The following is a 22,192-nucleotide window of genomic DNA, read 5'->3' as shown; positions in this document are numbered from 1 at the left end:
GTTTCGCCAAGGATTAATAGTACAACACTAATCAAAAATCAAATTGACTACATATTGATAAACTCAAGATACAGAAATGCAGTCAAGAATGTCAAAACGTATCCTAGTGCGGACACATATTCTGATCACAACTTGTTAGCAGCAAAAGTTAAGGTGGCGTTAAAAAAAGTAAAGAAAAAATCGAGCATACCAAAACTAAATTTAAACCTACTTGAAGACATAACACAAAAGAATACAATGGCAAACACAATCAACGAAGAACTAAAACCATTAAAGGAAACAATAGAAAATGAAAACAACATTAATAAAGCGTGGGAAGTTTTTAAAGCACCAGTACAACGGGCTGTGGGTTTATTGAGAGCAACAAGTAGCAGGCAACCAAGGAACAAATGGATGACAGGAGAAATAATGAATTTAATGGAAGAGAGAAGGAAATGGAAACTGGTCGACAACATAAAATATAGAAAAATCCACAAAATGATAAAAAAAGAAATTAATTTAGCAAAGTCAAGGTACTGGGAACAAGAGTGCAGAGAAATTGAACAATTCGACGAACGAGGTGACAGTGCTAAACTACATAAAAAGCTTAAATCTGCAATGAAACCAGTGAAAAGGTCTGGTATTGATATACTAAAAGACGAGAATGACAAAATAATCCTAGATCCAGACGAAAGATTATTGATGTGGCAAAAGTATATCAAAGATCTGTTCAGTGACATTCGACCAGAAAAATCAAACATAGAAAATACTGAAGGTCCAGAAATTCTAGTAGATGAAATCAAGGCAATAGTAAATAATGCAAGGAACAAGCTAGCAATGGGTCCGGACCAAATTCCAAATGAAGTGCTAAAAATACTGAATGAGGAAGGCATAAAAATATTGACAAAATTATTCAACAAAATATACAACTCCGGAATCATACCTAGCGAATGGCTAAAATCCACTTTTGTTGCATTGCCCAAAAAACAGAAAACCGTTAAATGCGAGGACTTCAGATTGATAAGCTTAATGTCGCACGTGCTGAAAATTTTCTTAAAAGTTATACATAATCGCATATTCAGGAAGCTCGAGATGGATATGCAGGATACGCAATTTGGTTTTAGGAATGCAGTCGGCACGAGAGAGGCCTTGTTTATGTTAAATACAATCTTTCAAAGAAGCTATGAAATGAATTCAGATGTCCACGCTTGCTTCATCGATTTCGAGAAGGCATTTGATAATATAAAACATGATAAATTGCTCGAGATATTAAGCCAAAAAAACCTTGACGGAAAAGACATAAGAATCATTCAAAATTTGTATTGGCAACAAAGGGTAGAAATAAGAACAGAAGATGGTACATCGGAGGAAATTGAAATAAAAAAAGGAGTTAGACAGGGATGTATCTTGTCACCCCTGTTATTCAATGTATATGCAGAAGCAATATTTAATAACGTGCTGGAACAGAATCAGAATGGAATTATGATTAACGGCGAGAAAATCAACAATATTCGATTTGCTGATGACACTGTCCTGTTAGCTAACAAAATAAATGATCTCCAAAAACTGCTCGATGACCTGAACGCCCAGTGCAGACAATATGGCCTAAAAATCCATACAAAGAAAACAAAATATATGGCAATATCAAAAAAATTTGGAGCAAATACTGAGTTGTTATTAGAAGGGAGAAAACTGGAAAGAGTACAAAGAATTCGGTACCTGGGTGCAATGGTGGACGCTAACACATCAAATCAATGTGAAATACGTTCGAGAATCCAGCAGGCAAAGGCAGCATTTACAAAAATGAAGAAGATATTGTGTAGTAGGAACATCAATCTCAAGGGAAAAATCAGGATTCTTAAGTGCTATGTTTGGTCGGTCCTACTATATGGTGTAGAAACGTGGACTATGAATCAGACAGAACTAAATAAGATTGAGGCTTTCGAGATGTGGTGTTACCGAAGAATTCTGAAAATATCATGGCAGGACAGAGTTAGAAATGCAGAGGTTCTAGAGCGGATGAATTGTTCAAAAACCTTGGTGCAAACCGTAAAAATAAGAAAGTCACATCATGAGAAATAGCAAGTACAGAGTGCTCCAACTGGCATTACGAGGCAAAATCTTAGGAAACAGAAATAGGGGACGAAGGAGGAAATCGTGGACTGACAATCTAACCGAATGGTGCGGATTTCCTCTCACTGTACTCACCAGGAAGGCTAGTTCACGTACGGAATATAAAGAAGTGGTGTCCAACTTTCAAAGCGGAGAGGAATAAGAAGAAGAAGATACGCAAAAATGTATATTTGGTCCGTAGTAAACGTCCAGTTGATGACACCTGATTTCTTCCAATAGTTAGGAGCTTTCGCGGACGGTCAATGAAGCTTATATGTAAAACTTCAGGTAAATCTGTTGAATATTTTCTTTATAATGATCAAAAATGTAAAACAGGCTCGCTAAAAAGTGCAGTTCCCAAGGCCTGATATATCCTAAAAGTTGATCGATCCGTGCCATAGTCGAAATAAACTTACATACAAAATTTCACCAAAATCGGTTCAACTTGAGATATACGCGTGCACACACAGACTGATAGACCGACAGGTTGCTAAAAAGGTTGTTTATTTACACATCCCTGGAGAATTGCGTTCCAACCGAAAAATCGATATGCGAAATTTGTTACCATCACATAACCTACCTATTGTATACACAATGCGGTCGGTAAAAATTAAATAGACCACGATATGAATAAACACGCTGCATGTTGTCTTTCTACATGCAAGTGTTCTGTCCATGTAAAAACTTTAAGCTTGCTTTCACTTCGTCAATGAATAAAATTAAATGTGAATAAAAGAAAATGTGTAATAAAAATGTGTTCTACGTAGTATATGTTGCAAACCTGCAAATCATAAATAGCTGTGGCGAATTTAAACTCCTTATATATTTTCTTCATTAATTTATGTTTTTTACAAAAAGACGAAAATGTTGCAGTAGCAATGTTGAGATTTTAATTCTTTTTTGTTAGAAATATTCTTGATTTTTAACGATTTAATATCATCTGCTTCAATCTTTTCATTTATTCCATGTTTAAACAATGTGATTATATTTTCCTTAACTTTTATTGGAGAAGATTCATAAGGCATACCAACAATATCAAAATTTATTCCGAAGGTCTCTTTGTTCCAAATAATTAGCCTTCGATTCAAGAACAGAAATAGCTTTTGTTCTTTTAATTTTGGCTAAGGCATCTGAGTATACTTGTTGAAGTTTACTGATCTCCTCGTGGGTAGATAATGGTATTTGAAATATTAGTTAGATATAAAGACATGTGCTTGTCCGAACTGATAGATTGTCTCCTTTTTTCTCTTTAATAGCAGTATTTTCTTCATAATAATTACCAGTAGCTAATAAGAGCTTTGTTTGTGTTTGTTTCAATTGCCGGAGAATCCCTTAACATTGATTGCCTGAGAAAACGGATACATTTTACACAATTGTAACTTACTTTATTTTTTCATAAAATTATATTTCTTGCTCTTGTTTTACACAATTCCCATGTTCAAATTTTTTGCAAATTGAATATAGAATTTTTAAATTAATTCTTTTTAATTCAATCAAACCGGTAAGGCACTTCATTATAATAATATAAATTTATAAAAGAAAGTTTATAAATTTGGTATAATGAAAAAAAGTTCTCCAAATCTCCACTGCGTACCCATCAACGATAGAAAGAGAACTCTAATCTCAGTAATACGGTATCAGAATTGACAACACAATACAATTTTTTTTTCGTTCTCTCTTTTATTTTTTTTTATTTTCTTATTTTTATGCGTATTACTTCCCTTTTATCGTAAAAATCTCGTTACAAATTGTCTATTGTAAATTAAAATAAAAATAATTCGTGTTTGTATTGAAAATTTGAAACTTTTTTTTGGGATTGTAAATACTGAATGGCAGTCTACTATAATCAAATTCTACAAAAATGATGTTTTTTGTTTCGAAAAAATTTTATCAAACCTAAAGGATTAATTCAATAATACATCTTATCTCATATGTATCTTAAAAAATACTCAAAACATAACATGAACCATAATTGTATTAACTACGTAATATAAGGCTATTATTTGAAGAAATAATATAATCGCACTGCTGTCACATACTTGGCACAATTAACTCTTCCTATACCTGTACATAATATTTTATCAAAATATTTACACACAATTTTGTTAGGTATCTACATAGCATGTACATATTTCTTGTTAGTTATTATGTAAAAATAAAAAAAAATCCAAAGAAAAATCTATTGGAGAATGCGTAAAATTTTTATTCATTCTTTTAACATATTTTATACTTTACAGTATTTTCTAAGCACTTTTTATTGGACACGTACGAACGAATATTCAAAGAGAATTATAAATTTAACATTCCATTTGTTACATTAAGAAATAGATGCCTGAGATATGCCAAAAGTAATATTTTCGGTCAGCGTCAAGTAATGTTTTTGGTGAGTTGATTTAGCTACATATATATGTTCGTCCGTCTATCCGTCTATCTGTCCGTCCCAGTGATATGTGGATTAATAAAACGCTTTCCCAACTAGGCTTACTGAATTTTTGCAAATTACTAATGGTAGTTATGAACATAAATATATTAACGTAATTAGAACCTTGTTTAAATTGGGTTCGGTTGAAGTAGTTTTTCAAATAGCTCTCTTACAATTCTAGAAATAACTTAATCATACCTTATAGAAACAAGTAAGCATAGATTTACCAAATTTAGCCTAAACAGTTTTAGTAATAGGGTCTTCAAATTCCGAATATACAAACACGGTAATACTTAATCTAATTGGATTTTATCCGAATTTTTTTTTTTTGATTCACTATTTTTATAATATTTTATTTTAATTGATCGTGGCTTCACAATACTCAAACTTCACGTCCAGAAGTTTAGTAACATGACCACTATTCGAAAAACATATTATAGTAAAACCACATGGCTATCACACAACTCTTAAAAAATATTCACACGAGTGTAACACTATCACAGAGTTGACACGGTCAAAACCATATTTTTTCGTTGCAGGATTAGCTTTAATCACGTACTGATTTAATATATTGCAATTTAAATACATAATTAAACTTTACACGTACAACAGTAGAAAACCAACACTAAATAAGAAATCGAAAAAAAAAATAAAAAGCAAGAAACTAAATAGTAAAAAATTAATGAACTGAATTACAAATATTATTCAGAAAACTGAACAAAATGTAAGTTCTAATTTTTGGGTCATACTTTATGGCGCAAATTTTTAATTTATCGAATTCACATTTAGCTAATGCAATTCACGCAGTAATTCCAGTCAGATGTGACTTAAGGCTAAATTTAAACCAAAAACTGTTTAAAAATAAAAAGTATAACAATATTATTACCAACACAACATACCATCATTTAATAATATTTAAATCACATGGAAAAATATTATTACATATTAAAAAATAGGTTCTCATTTTAAATATAAAAAAACAACGTAATTTTGTGCTACACAACTTTTATTCTTATTTCAAATTTATATTATCTAATATATTAACAGTCGCCAATTATTGCCAATAAACTTAAACATAAAGTGTAAAATGTTAAAGAGTTACATTTAACGTAGATAACGAAAAGTCATTTATCTCCTCAAAGTTTCTCAAATACTTGTTGAGATCTTTCACAAAAGGTTCTCAATGCCCTGACTCAATGTTTATATTATTGCAAACACTTTCATACACTTAAACTTGGCTGAATTATGTATATTTAAATTACCTATATATACGAGTAATGATTCACTTACATATGATTATATAATTTACTTATATTTCCAAAAATGAATTAATTGTAAAATATGTTTAAAATAGTTTGAAATTCTATTCATATTCTTTTATATGAAAGTAGTTACAGTGCAACCAAGTTGAAATTAATTTTAAAGTTAAATTAAAGCAAATGTCGTTTAAAAATTATAAAATATTTTTTTATTATGATTAAAAAGGAGTTGAATTAAAAGCATAAAATAAAATTAGTGAATATAATTTTAAGATAAATAAATATATATAAATTAATAATAAAGGCAGTAATAATAAAGAACATTATAAATAAATCTAATCTTTTGTGATTTTTAAATAAAATACCGTGACTTCAATAATGCTTTATAAAACGTTTAAATACGGTATTAATACGATTGTAGTACCATAAATAAATAATTGTGTTTAGCTGTAACATTTTATAAAAAATTTAAATTAAAGAACACATACATATGTATGTATATTTTTTCTCTTTAAACTATAACAAATAATTATTGACTTAAATATTAATTTTAAAAATTAACAATATTATTTAATTATCTAAATTAATTTTCTTATTTATGAGATATTGTCTTCGGTGTATATATGGTCTGCATATACACATATACATAAGTATATTTAATTATTCAATATCAAATTGACAATTTCATTTACATAACATAAAAATAGCATTGGACCAAGAGAGCTTTACTGAACCACACGGTAACACATTTTGCTAAAAACTTTTAATTCTATCCGATTTAATATATTTTGTTTTCTATCCTTCAAACTATTTAAAAACTTTTTGTATTCATTTCATTTTCTTCCCATGATAAGTAAAACACTTCATAAATTTTCCTGCTTTACGGAGACAAAAACTTTTAAAAGCTATGCGAAAAAAAATATTTTTAAGTATTAAAACTTTTTCTGAACCCCCAATGATTAAATTCTATTTATTTAATTAATAATATTGATTTACTCAATAACAATAGCCTCTATAGTTTTCTCTATATGTTGTTGTATGTATACATCGAAATTGGGCAATAATTATTTATATTTTCTGGCTCAATTTTATAAATAGCACACTACAACAGGTTCTATAAACTTGTCATGAAAAGTACAGGTTTTTCAGATGTACTTGCACCTTCTATTACATATTTCTTGGAGTAAATTTCGTTCAGCACCACTCTAATAATAATTAAATTTTTAGATACTTATGCTATTACGTTATTTTAACATATTTAATACAACTTAGGCTGCCTTTTATAGAGTATACTTGCCGCTTATGTTCGTTTATATCAAAATTTCATTAATACTATGCTAAATATAATTACGTTTTCGATAGCTTTCCAAGCTATCGAGCAGAGAAAAATTAGTATTCAGAATTGTGGAACGTAAAATAGGGTCATTGTACATCACAATGTGTTTAGGGAATTGCTAGAATAGAACGAAATTTACTTTAATTTAATAAGCAGCTTAGTAAACTTGCGTAAACTAACAGTCAATGCTGCCAAAACGAATCAGCTCTATCATGAATTCCACTCGTAGAGTTCTACGAATTACGACGTAGATTTTTGAATGATCACAAATTTCTTTTGTCAAAAAACGCAGTTTGCGTTTCTAGCCGATTTAAAGTCAAGTGCTCAAGCTACAATATAGACGAGGTATAGAAATAAAGCAATTTAAGAAAAAAAAATGCGTAATATTTTAACAATAGAAATATAATTATTACCGATACATGCGTGTATGTTCAAGTATATTAATAGGAAATATGTGTTTTAAATTTATAAAGAAATTATGATATGGATATGCCATTTTTGCCACTTTGTACTGGAATGAATTACAGAAATGGTTTTGTGCTTCTTTAAAATGCTTTATATTTTTCCCTATGCGTAATACTTTCCTCTTGAATGTTAAAGTATCATCATCATGTCAGAATTTCCATCATGTCTTACCACCTAGGCCACCTAGGGTCCAATGAGTACTCGGTATAATATATGATATAATATGATGCGGTTTCTATTTTTTATTTTATTTTTCCTTTCTTTTTTCATATTTCTTGTTTCTTTTATTTTGTTGTATAACAAAAATTTATATTTTAATTAATAATATTGTTTTTTTTTTTTATCGAAGCTCAATAAAATCATTTTTCATACTTATAAATTTTATATTGGATTGGCAGCCTCCTTATTTCTAGTTTTTGGTTTCTTCAGTATTGTGTAAATTTTCTCTTCATAAATAATATATGCCTGAAAAAGAGCATATATGTATATATATGCATTTATAAAAATAATATGTAACTTAAAACTATTTATATAAACATACTATTACAAATAAAATCACAGAAGAAATGCATGTACTTCCTAAAACATTGATATAATTGTGTAATTTTCTGGAATAAACTAACAAACATCCTTCCTTTTGAAAGCTAGGTTCTAGTTCAGTACAATTTTTTTCAGAATTTACAAAACCGCAGCATGCCGAAGGATAAGGATGGTTAAAATTCCTCCAAGTTTTTGAATCTTCTAATCCACAACATTTGTGCTAAAAAATATTATTTTATTAATATATCTTAAATATTAAAAAGCTAATGTATATAAAAATATAAATCTTTAATAATGTAAGGTAATATAACAACCCCTACTCACATCTTTAAGAAACTGGTTAAAATGATTAATGTTGTATCCTGCCTTATAAGCTTCAAACAATTCAGTCAATTCTTCCTTCATGGAAAGTTCGTAAGTAAAACTTTGTAAGTACAAAAATAAAGTGAACACACAGAAAAATAGAGTATTCATAAGAAAAGGGAAATATAACTCGAATTTAGGGCCATAACTGCCCACAATTTTACCCCATAATATACAAACAAAATACAAAAAATTTACATAACATATAAAAACTACAAAAAACATGGGAAGATTGGCGTATGGACATAAATCCATTATTAAATAAACTAAATATAACTGCACTATATGAATCTGTAAAAAAGAATGTGAAAAAACTAATTTAGTAAAATAATTTAAAGTAACATGATTAATTTGTTATGAATGATATTTACTGAACAAATTTATTGAAAAAACTAATTTAGTAAAATAATTTAGTAAAGTAAAATGATTAATTTGTTATGAATGATATTTACTGAACAAATTTATTGATAATATTTTAGTAAGAATTATATCTTCATTCTATTTATTTATGTACAACCCTTTTGAAATCTGATATCATTTAATGATATAATTAAAAGATTAATACTTTTCTAATCAGCAAAAATGTAACATTTTTAGCATCACAACTTCAAAAAAAATTATTTTTTGCATTGAAGCAAAAAGTTTATATTATGATTTAACAATGCTACTACACTTATGTGATTGATAATTTAACAATATTATAAACAAATTAGATTAGCACCATTTGTTTTTGAATATTAATATAGCGCAGTTCTTAATATTATATCACGGTAATATATACTCTACTATCACGATATATATACTCATAATTCAAAGAGCACAAAATCGAATTTTGTGAAAAATAATAAATGCCCCTTGGTATGTGCGAACTAGTACTCTCCGTAGAGACCCAAACGTTGCAGCGGTCCAAGAAGAAATAAACCAAACCACAATAAAAACCACAATAAAAAACACAAATGCAGAAGTGAAGATCATGAGAACGCGGAGATGCTGCAACTTCTTGACAATCTGGAAGCGACACGTAGGAGGCTAAAAGAAATTGGGCCTCTTGATTTGATAGCAAATCCTAGCTAAGATAAAATAAAAAGAATAATTCTTTGGGAGACGTCACTGGATATCTACCCAGTGATATAAATTGATTAAAAGTGGTAAAAAAAAATTACTAAATAGGTTGTCATTAGGCTTAGTTGTAATAAATAATTGATAAAAATATATATGTATATATATCGATATACTGCCTTTATGAAAATGCATCAAAAGACAAACCTGCAATGTACATATGTATATTGATATTTATGAATTTTAATATATGTACATTTCTGGTTACGTGGCCTATAAACTAAAAAATGAAATTAAATGCTCGACATCCGTACCGTTTCAATTCTTTTGTTTAATTAAACTAATTTCGAATTTCAATAGTCAAAGAGCGGACTATGTTATCCATTAAATTATTAAAAATATGTAAATTGTGTGAAATGTAAATTGAATAAGGAAATTAAGTGGGAAATAATTAAAGATTTTTTAGTCGATAACAAATTTAAGACATAATAATACATTATATGCATGTAAATTTTATAAATTCAAATAAATTATCATACCATAGAGCGACAAAGGAGAATAGATATAGTTGACCGTGTCAACTCTGCGATAGCCTTGCGAATCAATAGTTTTAAGTTCTGTAAGTACTGAAATTTAAAAAAACTATAACGGTAAGTTATATATGTATTCTGCAACTACCAGAAGGAGCCAAGCAATGAATTTTATTGGAATTTATTTTTTTAGAATATTTAATATAGATATTTTACTGAAATCTTAATCGATATGGCGCTAGTGAAAAAGGTTTATTAAACCAAAAATAAGGTAAAAATATACGTTAAAGTATTTCGTTTTTACCTTTATAAAGGTTTGTTTACATATCCATATTAGTTTTATCTTCAACTTATCGTACATAATTATGAATAGTTTGCAAACTTATTTCCATATACATATGCTGATATCAAATGTACAAGTTAACTTAATAGGTACTTCGCAAAAAAAAATTTTTTTTGTTTCTTGTAAAGTAGCATTTATTAAAATTTAAAAAAAATGAACAAAGTTTGCAAGATTTTTTTTGGAATAGATTTTTCAAAGTTGCTATACAACAAAATTAGAAAAATGTTGGTACCAGGAATTGATTTCTGTGGGGAATTTATGAAAATGGAGCCCTGGTTATTATCTATTCGTAAACTGCGCATAATCACATGTATAACATATTTTTGAGGTATTATTTTTGTTGTAGTATTTTTTTTTATTTTCCACCACAGAAAAACAAAAAAAAAACATGACAGAACCTTTAGAAAAAAAAATACATATACTATCTATGTATTGGACATGGGATAATAAAAAATATAGAATTCATAATAATTGTTGTTACACTTTTTATAAATTACAATTTTTGTGTATTATGAAGCATATTAATTAAATTAATATAGTATACACACGAAAAATATGTAGATATTCATGTATATCTATATGTTAATAGATTATATTATAAGAATACAAATTGTGAGGGAACATCACACATTAGCAAACTTGTTAATATCAAATGTACATTTTCTTAAATTTTAAAAAATACACAAAAATCAACTTAATACTTCGAGAAATTGAATTTTAACTTTTTCTAATTAAAAATTTGAAAAAAGGTGATCTTGTGGGAGGTTTATTATGTTAAAAAGGGTCCTCTATAGCTTCCATAACAATGCGTGTAAATTCTTCAGCTGTGAACTCTCTTTTAGGCTCTCTTTTACTGGCTTACTATGTACATATGTAATTCGAATTTGATTTCACTGTGATTTTCGTCACAGTAAGGGCCCTGCATTGCTGTCAGTCGAGGTTTTCATACTTTTTTAGTTTAGTTTATACAAAGGTATAATACATACAGTATACTCACAAAAAAATTAAAAACACCAAATATTTTATCAAAATTGTCTTCCTTCATCAATTTCTTAAAGCAGTTTTGCATCTTGTACCGGATTTCTCGCTATATCTAAATGCACGTTGATAGCAATATTATGCAGGTATGTACATATATACATACATATGTATGTGTGATATCCTGTATATTTTGCCACTTTAATCTTTATTTTGCGATACAATCGTCAGAGTTTAAATAAAGTTTTTGTATTTAAATAAAACATATTTTTAATTCTAAGAATTTCGTTCAAATGCAATATTTTTCAAGACCGATGATCAAGTTAAAATAAAAATGTTTTGCGAATACTATTTGGTTTTTGTTTCAACTAGTGTTGCCAGATCGTATGAAATTTCCATTTTGGCAAGACTAACTAATTGTTTCTAACCCAAAACCAACAAATTATAGAAGTATTGCTGTCAGAACAGAACCAAAGCAATGAGCGATAACGGAGAACTATATCTGCTGTAAACGAAGAACAAAAGCGGTAAATAGTTTGACTACTATAGAAACAGATAAAATGTAAAAAAAAAGTTAGCGATAAAAAAGAAATTATATGTACTAAACTATAAATATACTTAAACTATATTATACTTATTTATTTGAAATATCTGTAAAAAAAAGTCAAATTTAAACAAAACACATTAATTTGTTTTTCTCTTTGAATAGATTTATTTTATAAATCCAAATGAAATATACATATTTTAATACCACAATATGTCTCTTGAAAATTAACATATTTTTTCAAATACTTTTGTCCTGTGTTAGATTTAGTTGCAATGTACTTGCTGTTGATGACGATGATATTTACAAAACATTTTTTAATGCAAGGCGTTGTTGCAGCGACGTTTCACCAAATTTTTTAGTTTCGAATACAAAATAACTCTAAAACAATATAACTTTTAAGAAATGTTTGTAATATTTCAGTTTTTACTCTCTAAAGAAAATTGTTTATTTTCGTTTGCTTCATCATTAGTTAACTGAGTTTCACATACTTATTCATTCTAAAACAATATACATGTGCATTTAATATATTATATTTCGCACTAATATTCTAATTTGCTTGCACTCAACGATATTTCAATTTATTGTTGCATTCTTTTTATACAATTTCTACTACACAATTTCTTTTTATATTTCGAATCTAAATGTTATGAACATACAGTACTATTTGATAAAATATTTGAAATAAAAACTTCTTCAGTCCCCTTTCTTCACTTTTCGTTCTGTAATCCACTTTCTTTTCATATAATAATTTGAAGGAAAACGGTAAATATACATATATAAAAAAAAAGTTCATAAAATCAAGCACAAACTAATTTTGCTTAGAAAAAAAAGCTACCTCTTGGTAAAATTATGTCATCTGAAGTAATTTTAATTAACAATAAAACAAAAACAAATGTTTTTTTTCCAAAATTAAAAATTTAATAAATTTACGTATTATAAATTAAATTTAACACTATTGAAAAATTATTCGTTTTGTTTATTAAGATAAATAATATTAATATGTAAATCGTATAAAACATCTATTTGTGTTTTTAAATAGGAATAAAAATCTAGATAATTTTGTTCTTATCTCGATTTGTTATATTTTGTTATAACAAAAACCTAATGTCTTTATATCTAACAAGTCCCAATGCTCAGAGAGAAACTTGAAAGCACGACCTTATTTTATATGGGTTTTTTTAAATCGAAGTGGCTATTTTTTGAGAAGAAATATTAAAATAAATTCAGACTTATTATAAAGCAGGTAAAATTTAGAAAATATATTTGAAAAAATCAAAAAAATATATTAATATTTTCATTGATAATTATTTTAAAATTTAAAAAAAAAGCGAAAAAACAACAAGTACAACCTTCGCCTTCAACGTTTTATATGTTACTGAAAGCATTTCATTATTTTAAAGTGAACAGCTTTTTTTTCTCATACGGTAAGTTAACTCAAGATATGGGAAGTAACTGTGATATCAAGTTGAAAATATAATTAATGAAAGATAATTCTTAAATATTGATATAAATACATAGTAAAGAAACAATTTGAAGAGGGAATTAGAAAATAATATCTAAAATACAATCAAATATTATTTGTTAAATACAAATTTTATATAAACTTCAAAATTTTACCTCTATTTTAATTTGACAAAATATTAAAAACTTACTATCATTTATATCAATTACCTAAGAAAAAAAAATATTTAAAACGTTTGGAAAAAACAATCATATATTTTTATGACCGGATTTGAATATTTTTATATTTTTGAAATAAATGGTATTTTACCAAATGACTCAAAAATTCCGACTGTAAAATAACAGGTATTTTAAAATTTTTGTTCTTTATGTAATATTCTTTCCGTTTAAGATAGGTCATACATACACATGCACGGACATTTTATAAATAGATTGCTCTTGTTTACCTGCTAATAAAATATGAAAAAAGAACACAGCAAAATTTTTGAAGCACTCAATATAACATGTTTGAAATAATTTTAAAATAATTATTTAAAAAAAATTTATTGGAAGTAGGTACATACATATTTATTTTTAATAACTTAAAAACTAACTGAAATTATTTGAAACAATTTTATAAGTAACATATAAATAACCGAAATGAGATAATTCAAATTGTTGAAATGTGTCAACCTATATTATTTTTATTAACATTTTTGTTAGCCGACACTACTCAACTTACCTTATTGGGAAATACAAAATGTGCATGAAAAATCATACATCCTTCCTCATTAACATTTGAAACCATACTGAAATATGAATTTGAAATTTTTTCTCATTTTTTCTTTCCTCCTACCTTTCTTTCTTTTTCGTGCAATAGAATTTAAATGGGAAGCTTTTTAAAAAATGTGTATAATATCCTGAGATTTTTTTAAATATTAAACTCTTTTTTACGTAAAAAGAAAGAAAAAAATAATAAAAAATATGACACGATCAGTGGCACTTAAAGAAAAAACCAGCAACGAAGCCAAAAATTCGTAATATTTCGTAAAAAAAATTGAGTATCCAATTGATTATTTATGTTCATCTCAAAATGGATAACTTACCCTATGAGAAAAAAAAGCTGTTCACTTTAAAATAATGAAATGCTTTCAGTAACATATAAAACGTTGAAGGCGATGGTTGTGCTTATTGTTTTTCCGCTTTTTTTTAAATTTTAAAATAATTATCAATGAAAATATTAATATATTTTTTTGATTTTTTCAAATATATTTTCTAAATTTTACCTGCTTTATAATAAGTCTGAATTTATTTTAATATTTCTTCTCAAAAAATAGCCACTTCGATTTAAAAAAACCCATATAAAATAAGGTCGTGCTTTCAAGTTTCTCTCTGAGCATTGGGACTTTTTAGATATAAATAAATTACAAAAAATAATTAAAGCAAATAGCTTTTTTCAAATTATAAATAAACAACAGCTGCCAGCAAATTATTGCCAAAGTATATCTAAGTATTAGTATATCTAAGTATATCAAAGTATTAATAAGTAATTCGACTCTTTGCATCGAACTAATGCAATCACTCACCAAAGTATGCAAAAAATTCCCTTACCTAAAAGAGTTAAGCAGTGTACCTTTTTATTTTCATTTTATACACATAAGAATTTTTGGGAGAGGAAAAGAGCACACAATAGATGTCTACCTGGTTTTTTATAATGTATTTTTAAAAGCGGGAGTTTTTATTTTTTCGTATATAAAGTATAGGAAAAAATATTAAAAATTTTAAAAGCGGGAATTAAATTTCTGTAACTTATTCCAGTACAAGGTGGCAGATATGATGTATCCATATTATAAAACCGAAGCGATTTAAAAACAAAATTTGACTATTAAAATAAAAAAAAATATAATTTACATATTATATGTATATAATTTGGAAAAGACAAATAATATTAACAAAAAATTAAAATTTGTAATAATAATAACAAAAAACTTAAAATTTGTAATTGTCATTACATTTATTGTACTATAATTTTTTTATTTTTATTTCAATTTTGTTTTAAAAATTTAAAACAAATATTTCTTATGAATAAACATACATACACGCGTATCGGAAATAGGCATTTTTTTTATAAATTGCTTAATTTCTATGTCGCATCTTTGGGCTTAAAAGCCCAAAAACGACGTTTAGCTATTAAATTTCAAATTATTAACATTTCAAGTCAAGTAAGCGAATTGAGTGAAGCCGGCTTCAGACCAAGTAACGTTTATATAGACAATAATAATGAATAAGTTTGTACCGTATAACAAAGTATGAAATTTTAAATTTATAACTATTACTTTCATACATTCGAATGCTTTTATCAATCTTTTATGAAATGAAAAATAAAATATTAAAAAAATGTTTTTGTTATCAAAATAAAAATAACACAATTTTTACATAACTTAATTTTATTTTATTTCCGTTCATCGCTTTTGATACACTCGTTTGTTTACAATATTTTGTTTCTTTCTTGCCTATACAACTCTTATTAGCATCAATTTCTAAATAAAAATGGAATATTTTAAGAATTTGAAAGCAAAATGCAAACGAAAGCTAACGGAATGGAACTAGTCGAACTGCTTATTAATAGACATACTTTGATTAGTACTAATTCACTTGTCAAAATCTCTGTGGCATAACTTTCGACGGATTGCAAAATAAAACGCACAACTGTTAGCTTTTATATTATACTAAAAGAAACGAGTTGCGAACGATATTTTAAATTAGAACAGTAGATACGAACTTACCCAAAATTTTTAATGAAGTTTTACACGTTTGATTTATTTTATGTCTTTATTTTTTTAAACTCTTAATAAATAAAGTGTGTTTATGACACATGCAGACTTTTTAAGAAATTTAGCTCTGTAACATTATTGTTAAAAATCCGGCTGAAAAATTGGATAATAATCGAAAAGTTTGCTATTTTGTATTTGGTTTTAATCTGGTATATACATTTTGCGTTTGTTTTATTTAAACAAAAAAAAAATAAACCTTTACGTATCAGATTGATTTTACACCTTTACGTCAAACTTTTGTCACAAACGACGACAGATTTCGATTTCATATCAGATTTTATAAAAGGCTTGTAATATAATTTGTTAAGATTATAATAAAATCTTTAAATAAAAATGTAAACTATAAGAAACTATGGAAATTGTTGACAAGTTCTTGAAAGATTTTAGCAAACAATAAAAGAACCGCACAACTCTTTTCGTCATATAACATGAAGTTGTCAGTCTCACATTGTCTCTGTGATGTCCATGCATTTTTTGTAGTTATAAAAGAAAAATAGAAGTTTGCATAAATTGTTAAAAAATGGAGTAATAATTTAAGATGCAACCTGTAATCTCAGAACAAGGTATGGTTGGAATTGGAAATTCCCTTCACATACGATTTTCATGCCCGAGTGACAGTTTTGGTATTATAGGTTTAATAGTAGAATATATTTCGTGATAACCGCATGTCGCGTGCATCAAGGTCGCCTTTGATGTATCAATTAATAAAGCATAAGCGTTTTCTTTCAATCTGTAATATTGCGTTTTCGCTTAATTTTTTTTGTGACAAAAGGAGGTGACAATCGACAAGTACTAAATTAAACCTAAACGTCAAATTCTTATTTGACATATTCATTATTCACACACGAAAATATTTTTATACAATAGAATTATAAATCTCATTCAAAATAAATTAACAAAATTTCGTTGCTAGAAAGTAAAACACGTTCTATAACCAATTTTGAATCTTTATATATACATATATTTGCCCAATAAGTGCTGTTTTGGCTGAATTGAATTTAGAAACTACTAGTAAGTATATTATATATGCAGGTAGGTAATATAAAACCATGAACTTACAATTCATTGTTAAAAAAATAAAAGAAAGAAAGTTTATTTGTTTTTCAAAATATAGGACATGGCTGTAAAACAAAATAGTGCGGAAAACTCAAATCATGCTTCATCAGCTAAAAAGCAGAAAAGCTCGAAACAAAACCAGCAACCTAAACATGAAAAAATTAATCCCCAGGCTGGAAGTTCGCAAAATTGTAGTATAAACAATGAAGTCAACAAAGAGAATCGGTAATTTTTGCTTTACTATTAGCTTAGTTAAGTTCTAAATCCTTTTTTTTTGAAATGTTACTTTTAAGCTAATCAGTTTATAATTATTTTAACTTTTTATTTGCAGTTATGAAAATGTTAGCAATCATTTAACCATCGAAATGATTCTAATGTGTTTTGAAAAAGTGCATAAAAAACAGGATGATTTGACTTTAAATGAAACTTTGAATTATTGTTCAGATTTTATACGAAAAATGGCAGAATTGCCAGAGCCTCATGATGCATCTGAAATTAAGTTATTTAAAGAGAATATTCAGGGAATTGGCAAGCTGCTTGAAGGCATTGCTTCATACAATCGAGAGCATACTCAAAATTTCTATTTAAAATATTTAAACGTTGTTTGTGAGCTAATAGCTACAGATGGATTTGATCCATGTTATGCTATTGCCATTATTTTTCAGTTATTTCCTGATGATTTCATTTTAAATGCAGTTATATTACCATTAATAACGCGAACTCAGAATGATGAGAGAATTATAAAGAAAAGTGTTCGCATTTTATGCGATTGGTTGAGAAAATGTACATTTTGTTCTAATTTAAACTTGTGGATATTAGCAATATTTAGTGAACTTAAAAAAGATGTAACTAAATATAATTTGCTCATCGAAACATCTCTTTTAGTAATTGAGCCCCTTACAATTGCTTTAATTATACCTATTCTCAGGCCTAAAGTTTATCCAATAGTGTTTGAAATTTTGACTTCATTTAAGGATTCGCCTGTTGTTTTTCATAAAGTAATATAATATTTTTTTTAAAAATCAATTTTTAAAACAATTTTGAAATTTTAGACGGTTACAAGAATGCCTTTAGTACTGAAACAGTTGAAAAAAGAATGTGAAACGACCACAGAAAATCAGCAACAGACAAAAAAAATATTTCATGAACTAGTAGATTTAATGGCAGCCTTAACGGAAAATTTTCCAAATCATCAAGACTTGTATAAACAATTGGTAAATAAATGGAATTTTAAAAAAGTGTTATGTTATGTTTCTGCTTTATTTTAGAATGAAATTATTCTGCAGTGTCAAAAATCATATGAATACAGATCCGCTTTAATTGGTGGGAATTCATTATACCTTAGCGATCCCCAAATGGATTATAATAACGCAGTTATTCTAAATAATCCAAAAGTTGGTTTAGTTAATCTTGGAAACACTTGTTATATGAACAGCGTTTTACAAGCATTGCTTATGACAAAGGAGTAAGCCAAATTATTCTTATATTTTTTAAGATTTTTTTTATTGTAAACGATATCTTTGCAGTTTTTGTCGGGATATATTGCTTTTGAAGTCGAAAACGCAGATTTTGTACAAAATACAACAATTTTTCGCATTACTATTGCATTCATCCCGACCAGAACTGACACCTTCAGTTATATTGCAAGTTGCAAGACCTCCAGGATTTTCTCCAGGGTTTCAGCAAGATAGTTCTGAATTTTTAGGTTATTTCTTGGAAACATTACACGAACAAGAATTGAAGTCTATTAAGGCAGGTGAACAATTATTGAAAAGCCACAATGATAAATTAGGTGAAAACAAATTAGCAATTGCTCAAAACGAGCAGCAGATCAATGGCGCTGTAGCTGAAAACTGTGATGTTGATGTAATAGATAGCGTAGAAATATCAAAAGGAGTAAAGCTAGAAGATAATCTAACTTTGGAAATGGAAATTGATGAAATACCAAATAATAATGAAATTGACGTTTCAAAATCTAAAGATCTTATACTCACCACGATTGACAAAAACTTTACAGGAAAAATTGTTACAACTTATAAATGTTTAGTGTGTGATTTTGAATCAAAAAATATTGATTCATTTAGAGAGTTACAGTTGTCATTTCCTGATCAAAAACATATTGAGGATGGATTTCCACTTACTTCACATTCTTCTGATAATAGTAACAGTTATTCTATTCAAAATTTATTAGGTATAATCATGTTGATTAGTTTAATTAATAACTAATTTAATTAATTTTATTACTATTATTACAATATTACACAGATTTTCACTGTTCGACCGAAAAACTTAATGGAGATAACCAATACTTCTGCGAGAAATGTAAAAAATTGTGTGATGGTGAGCGATCACAAAATTATGTTATACCACCAATTAATTTAATTGTGACACTTAAGCAATTTAAATATGATCAAAAATATAACATGAGAGCAAAACTAATGCATAGAATTCATCTAAATCAAAATTTATCTTTAAATATAATTTCGCAAAACGATAACAACAAAATAGAAACCATTGATTATTGTATGTATGCTGCTGTAGTTCACACTGGTTTTAATATGGATTCTGGACATTATTATACATATGCAAAAGATGCCAAAAATCCAACGAATATAGATCCAAATGGTGAATTAGATCAAATTTGGTTTAAATTTAATGATAATTATGTAACAGAATGTAGTGAAATAGAATTATACAATATAAATCCACCAAATACCCCTTATATATTATTTTATAGAATGAAATCACGAAGTCGATTAGATGGTTGCAAAACTGAAATTAAACCTTCTATTTGCCCATTTTTGGATGAACTACCCTTACCTTTAAAAAATTATGTCAACGAAGATAATGTGGAATACAAAGCTGAAAAGGAACGCTGTACACAACCGGATAAAGTTAGGTTAATATTGCGTTTAGATTATTAATCTTTTATATGCAATTAATAATGTCAATATTAATGACGACTGTAGGAGTAATAATAACTAAATAAGTAGGGGTGGATCATTTTGAAAAATTTATCTGACCATCACGTAATTGTTGGTGATAATGCGCTTGGCAATAACTTCTAACTTAATTTATTCATTTGTGTAAAAATATGAATTTTTAAAAAGAATCGTAAATATACATATATTGTTTTAAACATATTTGATAATTATTAAAGTTTTCCCATTTTTTGTAAAGATGTTACAACAAATTTTCCTTGTACATTAATTTCTTGAGGCTTAAATATATAAATTTAAGTAACATTTATAACTATAGCTTTTATTTTTTAAAAAATTTGATTTAGATATCGTAGATATTGTATGTTTACACATATATTAATGTATGCGTTTATTAGCTTAATTAATAATATTAAATTTATATAACATTGTACCACTCCAAAAGCCCTACAAAATGTACCTAGTTACTTAAATGTAAATTTATTATTTTATATTAATAAATTTTCTATATTAAGTATTTATATCATATACATGTTAATATCATTGTTAATTTTCTGTTCTGAATTATTTGCTTACAAGCAAACAGTTTCTGTGAATTAATTATTTCATAATTATTATTTTTTTAAATTGGCCAATTCAAACAAATGATATTATGTTCCTTGAAGTATTTATGTATGTGTATTAACTAAATTTTAATCAACTAAATTTTAACTTGACATTTTCAATTTTTTAACTTAATTAAATTAAATCCCACCAATTAATTGAGATAATAGATAAAATTTTAACCATTCTCTAAGCAAGCTAAAATATTTTAAGAAAAATGCATTGAATTGGAGCAAACTAAAAAATCAGTTATTTATTTTTTTTTCAAAAGAAATGGGGAAAGTAGACTAAATTTAGATTAGTTATAATTTTGTAAAGAATTTTAAATTTTAATTTTAATATAACATTGAATATTTTCGAAAAACGAAACAGTAAATTAAATAAGTTCACATACGTGTGTGTAATATGCATTTCTTTTAATATAAATATTAAAATCGTATATGATTTCACCGGAACAGATAAGCAAAGATTGTGCTGCACCATAATAGTATTTTGGTTTAATATTGCCAAAATAAACGCTACTTAAACACTATTCTCGTCTTACAAAACACGACTCTTGCCATTCTTCTTGCTATTTGACACAAAATTTAGAAAGATAGCTAGTTCAAACCAAGATTAATTGATAACATTAATAAAATAAATCTTACAAATTATTTAATGAAAGTAATGACTTAAATCAAACTATAATAAAATAAAATAAAAAAAAAGATTTTTTAGTAAATTCTACAGTCTATTGATTTTTTTGCTTCTTCATAAAATATAGTTTTCTAGAAAAATTGAATTGGAATGTTCATACATAAATAACGACTTATAAAACAACATGTACTTAATTTAAAAATTGCAACTTGTTTAACGAATCCTTTAAGTAAAGTTGGAAATAAAAGATTCGTAATAAAGTACCTTATGTAAAAAAATATATTATTTGTTATGCTATTCTTATTTTAAACATTTTATTATATATAGATAGAAACAAATAAAAGTTTGTTGTTATTAAACTAACTTTTTTAACAAAAATTGAAAAAAAAAATTGTTTTATTTAATTTTACAATGTTGTAAATGTACAACACGTGTATAAATAACTAAAGCTAGTGAAAGTTTTCACTCCTTCAGGCAAATATTCTAGCATTAATTAAGTAGTAATAATTAAAGTATAGAAAACATATGTACGTAGTTTGAAGCATATAATATAATTGGATTGTAAGAACCTATTTCAGGAGAAAATAAGAAATCAATTCGGTAAAATTGATACTTTAATAATATATTACGACGTCGGTTGGAGATTTTCGTTAACTCAGACATGCACCGAAAATGCTAAATTAAACCTTAAAACTATTTTCTACAAACTTGAACATCTGCAGAATATTTTACTTTTGCAAATTTCTGATGT

The 22,192-nt window shown here is 26.9% G+C and overlaps 2 protein-coding genes across 9 annotated transcripts; one reads left to right on the top strand and one right to left on the bottom strand.

Moving 5' to 3' along the window:
• Positions 1 to 7,494: 7,494 nt before the first annotated feature.
• Positions 7,495 to 11,805, bottom strand: LOC129610972 (uncharacterized). Of its 3 annotated transcripts, XM_055523835.1 has the most exons (5): positions 11,406 to 11,795; positions 8,438 to 8,767; positions 8,115 to 8,333; positions 7,946 to 8,038; positions 7,495 to 7,854 (listed from the first exon to the last, which is right to left on the bottom strand). In XM_055523835.1, the coding sequence occupies exons 1-4, from the start codon at positions 11,475 to 11,477 to the stop codon at positions 7,955 to 7,957; spliced, it is 705 nt and encodes a 234-aa protein (XP_055379810.1). In that variant the 5' UTR covers positions 11,478 to 11,795; the 3' UTR covers positions 7,495 to 7,854; positions 7,946 to 7,954. The 3 variants fall into 3 exon arrangements, with proteins under 3 accessions (XP_055379810.1, XP_055379809.1, XP_055379811.1); XM_055523834.1 differs by having other exon boundaries at positions 7,495 to 8,038; positions 11,406 to 11,794; XM_055523836.1 differs by lacking the exon at positions 8,438 to 8,767 and having other exon boundaries at positions 7,495 to 8,038; positions 11,406 to 11,805.
• A 5,241-nt stretch (positions 11,806 to 17,046) lies between these two features.
• Positions 17,047 to 20,406, top strand: LOC129610849 (ubiquitin carboxyl-terminal hydrolase 38). Of its 6 annotated transcripts, none has more exons than XM_055523605.1 (7): positions 17,047 to 17,218; positions 17,322 to 17,488; positions 17,595 to 18,261; positions 18,316 to 18,477; positions 18,532 to 18,728; positions 18,790 to 19,454; positions 19,529 to 20,406. In XM_055523605.1, exons 2-7 carry the CDS (start codon positions 17,325 to 17,327, stop codon positions 20,185 to 20,187), a joined length of 2,514 nt encoding a protein of 837 aa, XP_055379580.1. In that variant the 5' UTR covers positions 17,047 to 17,218; positions 17,322 to 17,324; the 3' UTR covers positions 20,188 to 20,406. The 6 variants fall into 6 exon arrangements, with proteins under 6 accessions (XP_055379580.1, XP_055379584.1, XP_055379582.1 ...); XM_055523609.1 differs by having other exon boundaries at positions 17,299 to 17,488; XM_055523607.1 differs by having other exon boundaries at positions 17,295 to 17,488.
• The last annotated feature ends 1,786 nt before the right edge of the window (positions 20,407 to 22,192 follow it).

Source organism: Condylostylus longicornis, unplaced genomic scaffold (assembly GCF_029603195.1).
Source record: "Condylostylus longicornis isolate FDR11 unplaced genomic scaffold, ASM2960319v2 ptg000048l, whole genome shotgun sequence".
Taxonomy (NCBI): Eukaryota; Metazoa; Arthropoda; class Insecta; order Diptera; family Dolichopodidae; genus Condylostylus; species Condylostylus longicornis.
This window is presented reverse-complemented; position numbering and strand designations above follow the sequence as displayed.

Bases quoted from the DNA above. Each gene is read 5' to 3' on its own strand.
- LOC129610849 (XM_055523604.1), top strand. The intron at 18,262-18,315 runs GTAATATAATAT...TTGAAATTTTAG, and splicing joins CGCCTGTTGTTTTTCATAAA to ACGGTTACAAGAATGCCTTT. The intron at 18,729-18,789 runs GTAAGCCAAATT...ATATCTTTGCAG, and splicing joins GCATTGCTTATGACAAAGGA to TTTTTGTCGGGATATATTGC.
- LOC129610972 (XM_055523835.1), bottom strand. From the start codon at position 11,477: ATGCAAAACTGCTTTAAGAAATTGATGAAGGAAGACAATTTTGATAAA. The intron at 8,768-11,405 runs GTGAGTATACTG...TCTTTTTTACAG, and splicing joins TTGGTGTTTTTAATTTTTTT to ATTCATATAGTGCAGTTATA. The intron at 8,334-8,437 runs GTGAGTAGGGGT...AATATTTTTTAG, and splicing joins TTAACCAGTTTCTTAAAGAT to CACAAATGTTGTGGATTAGA.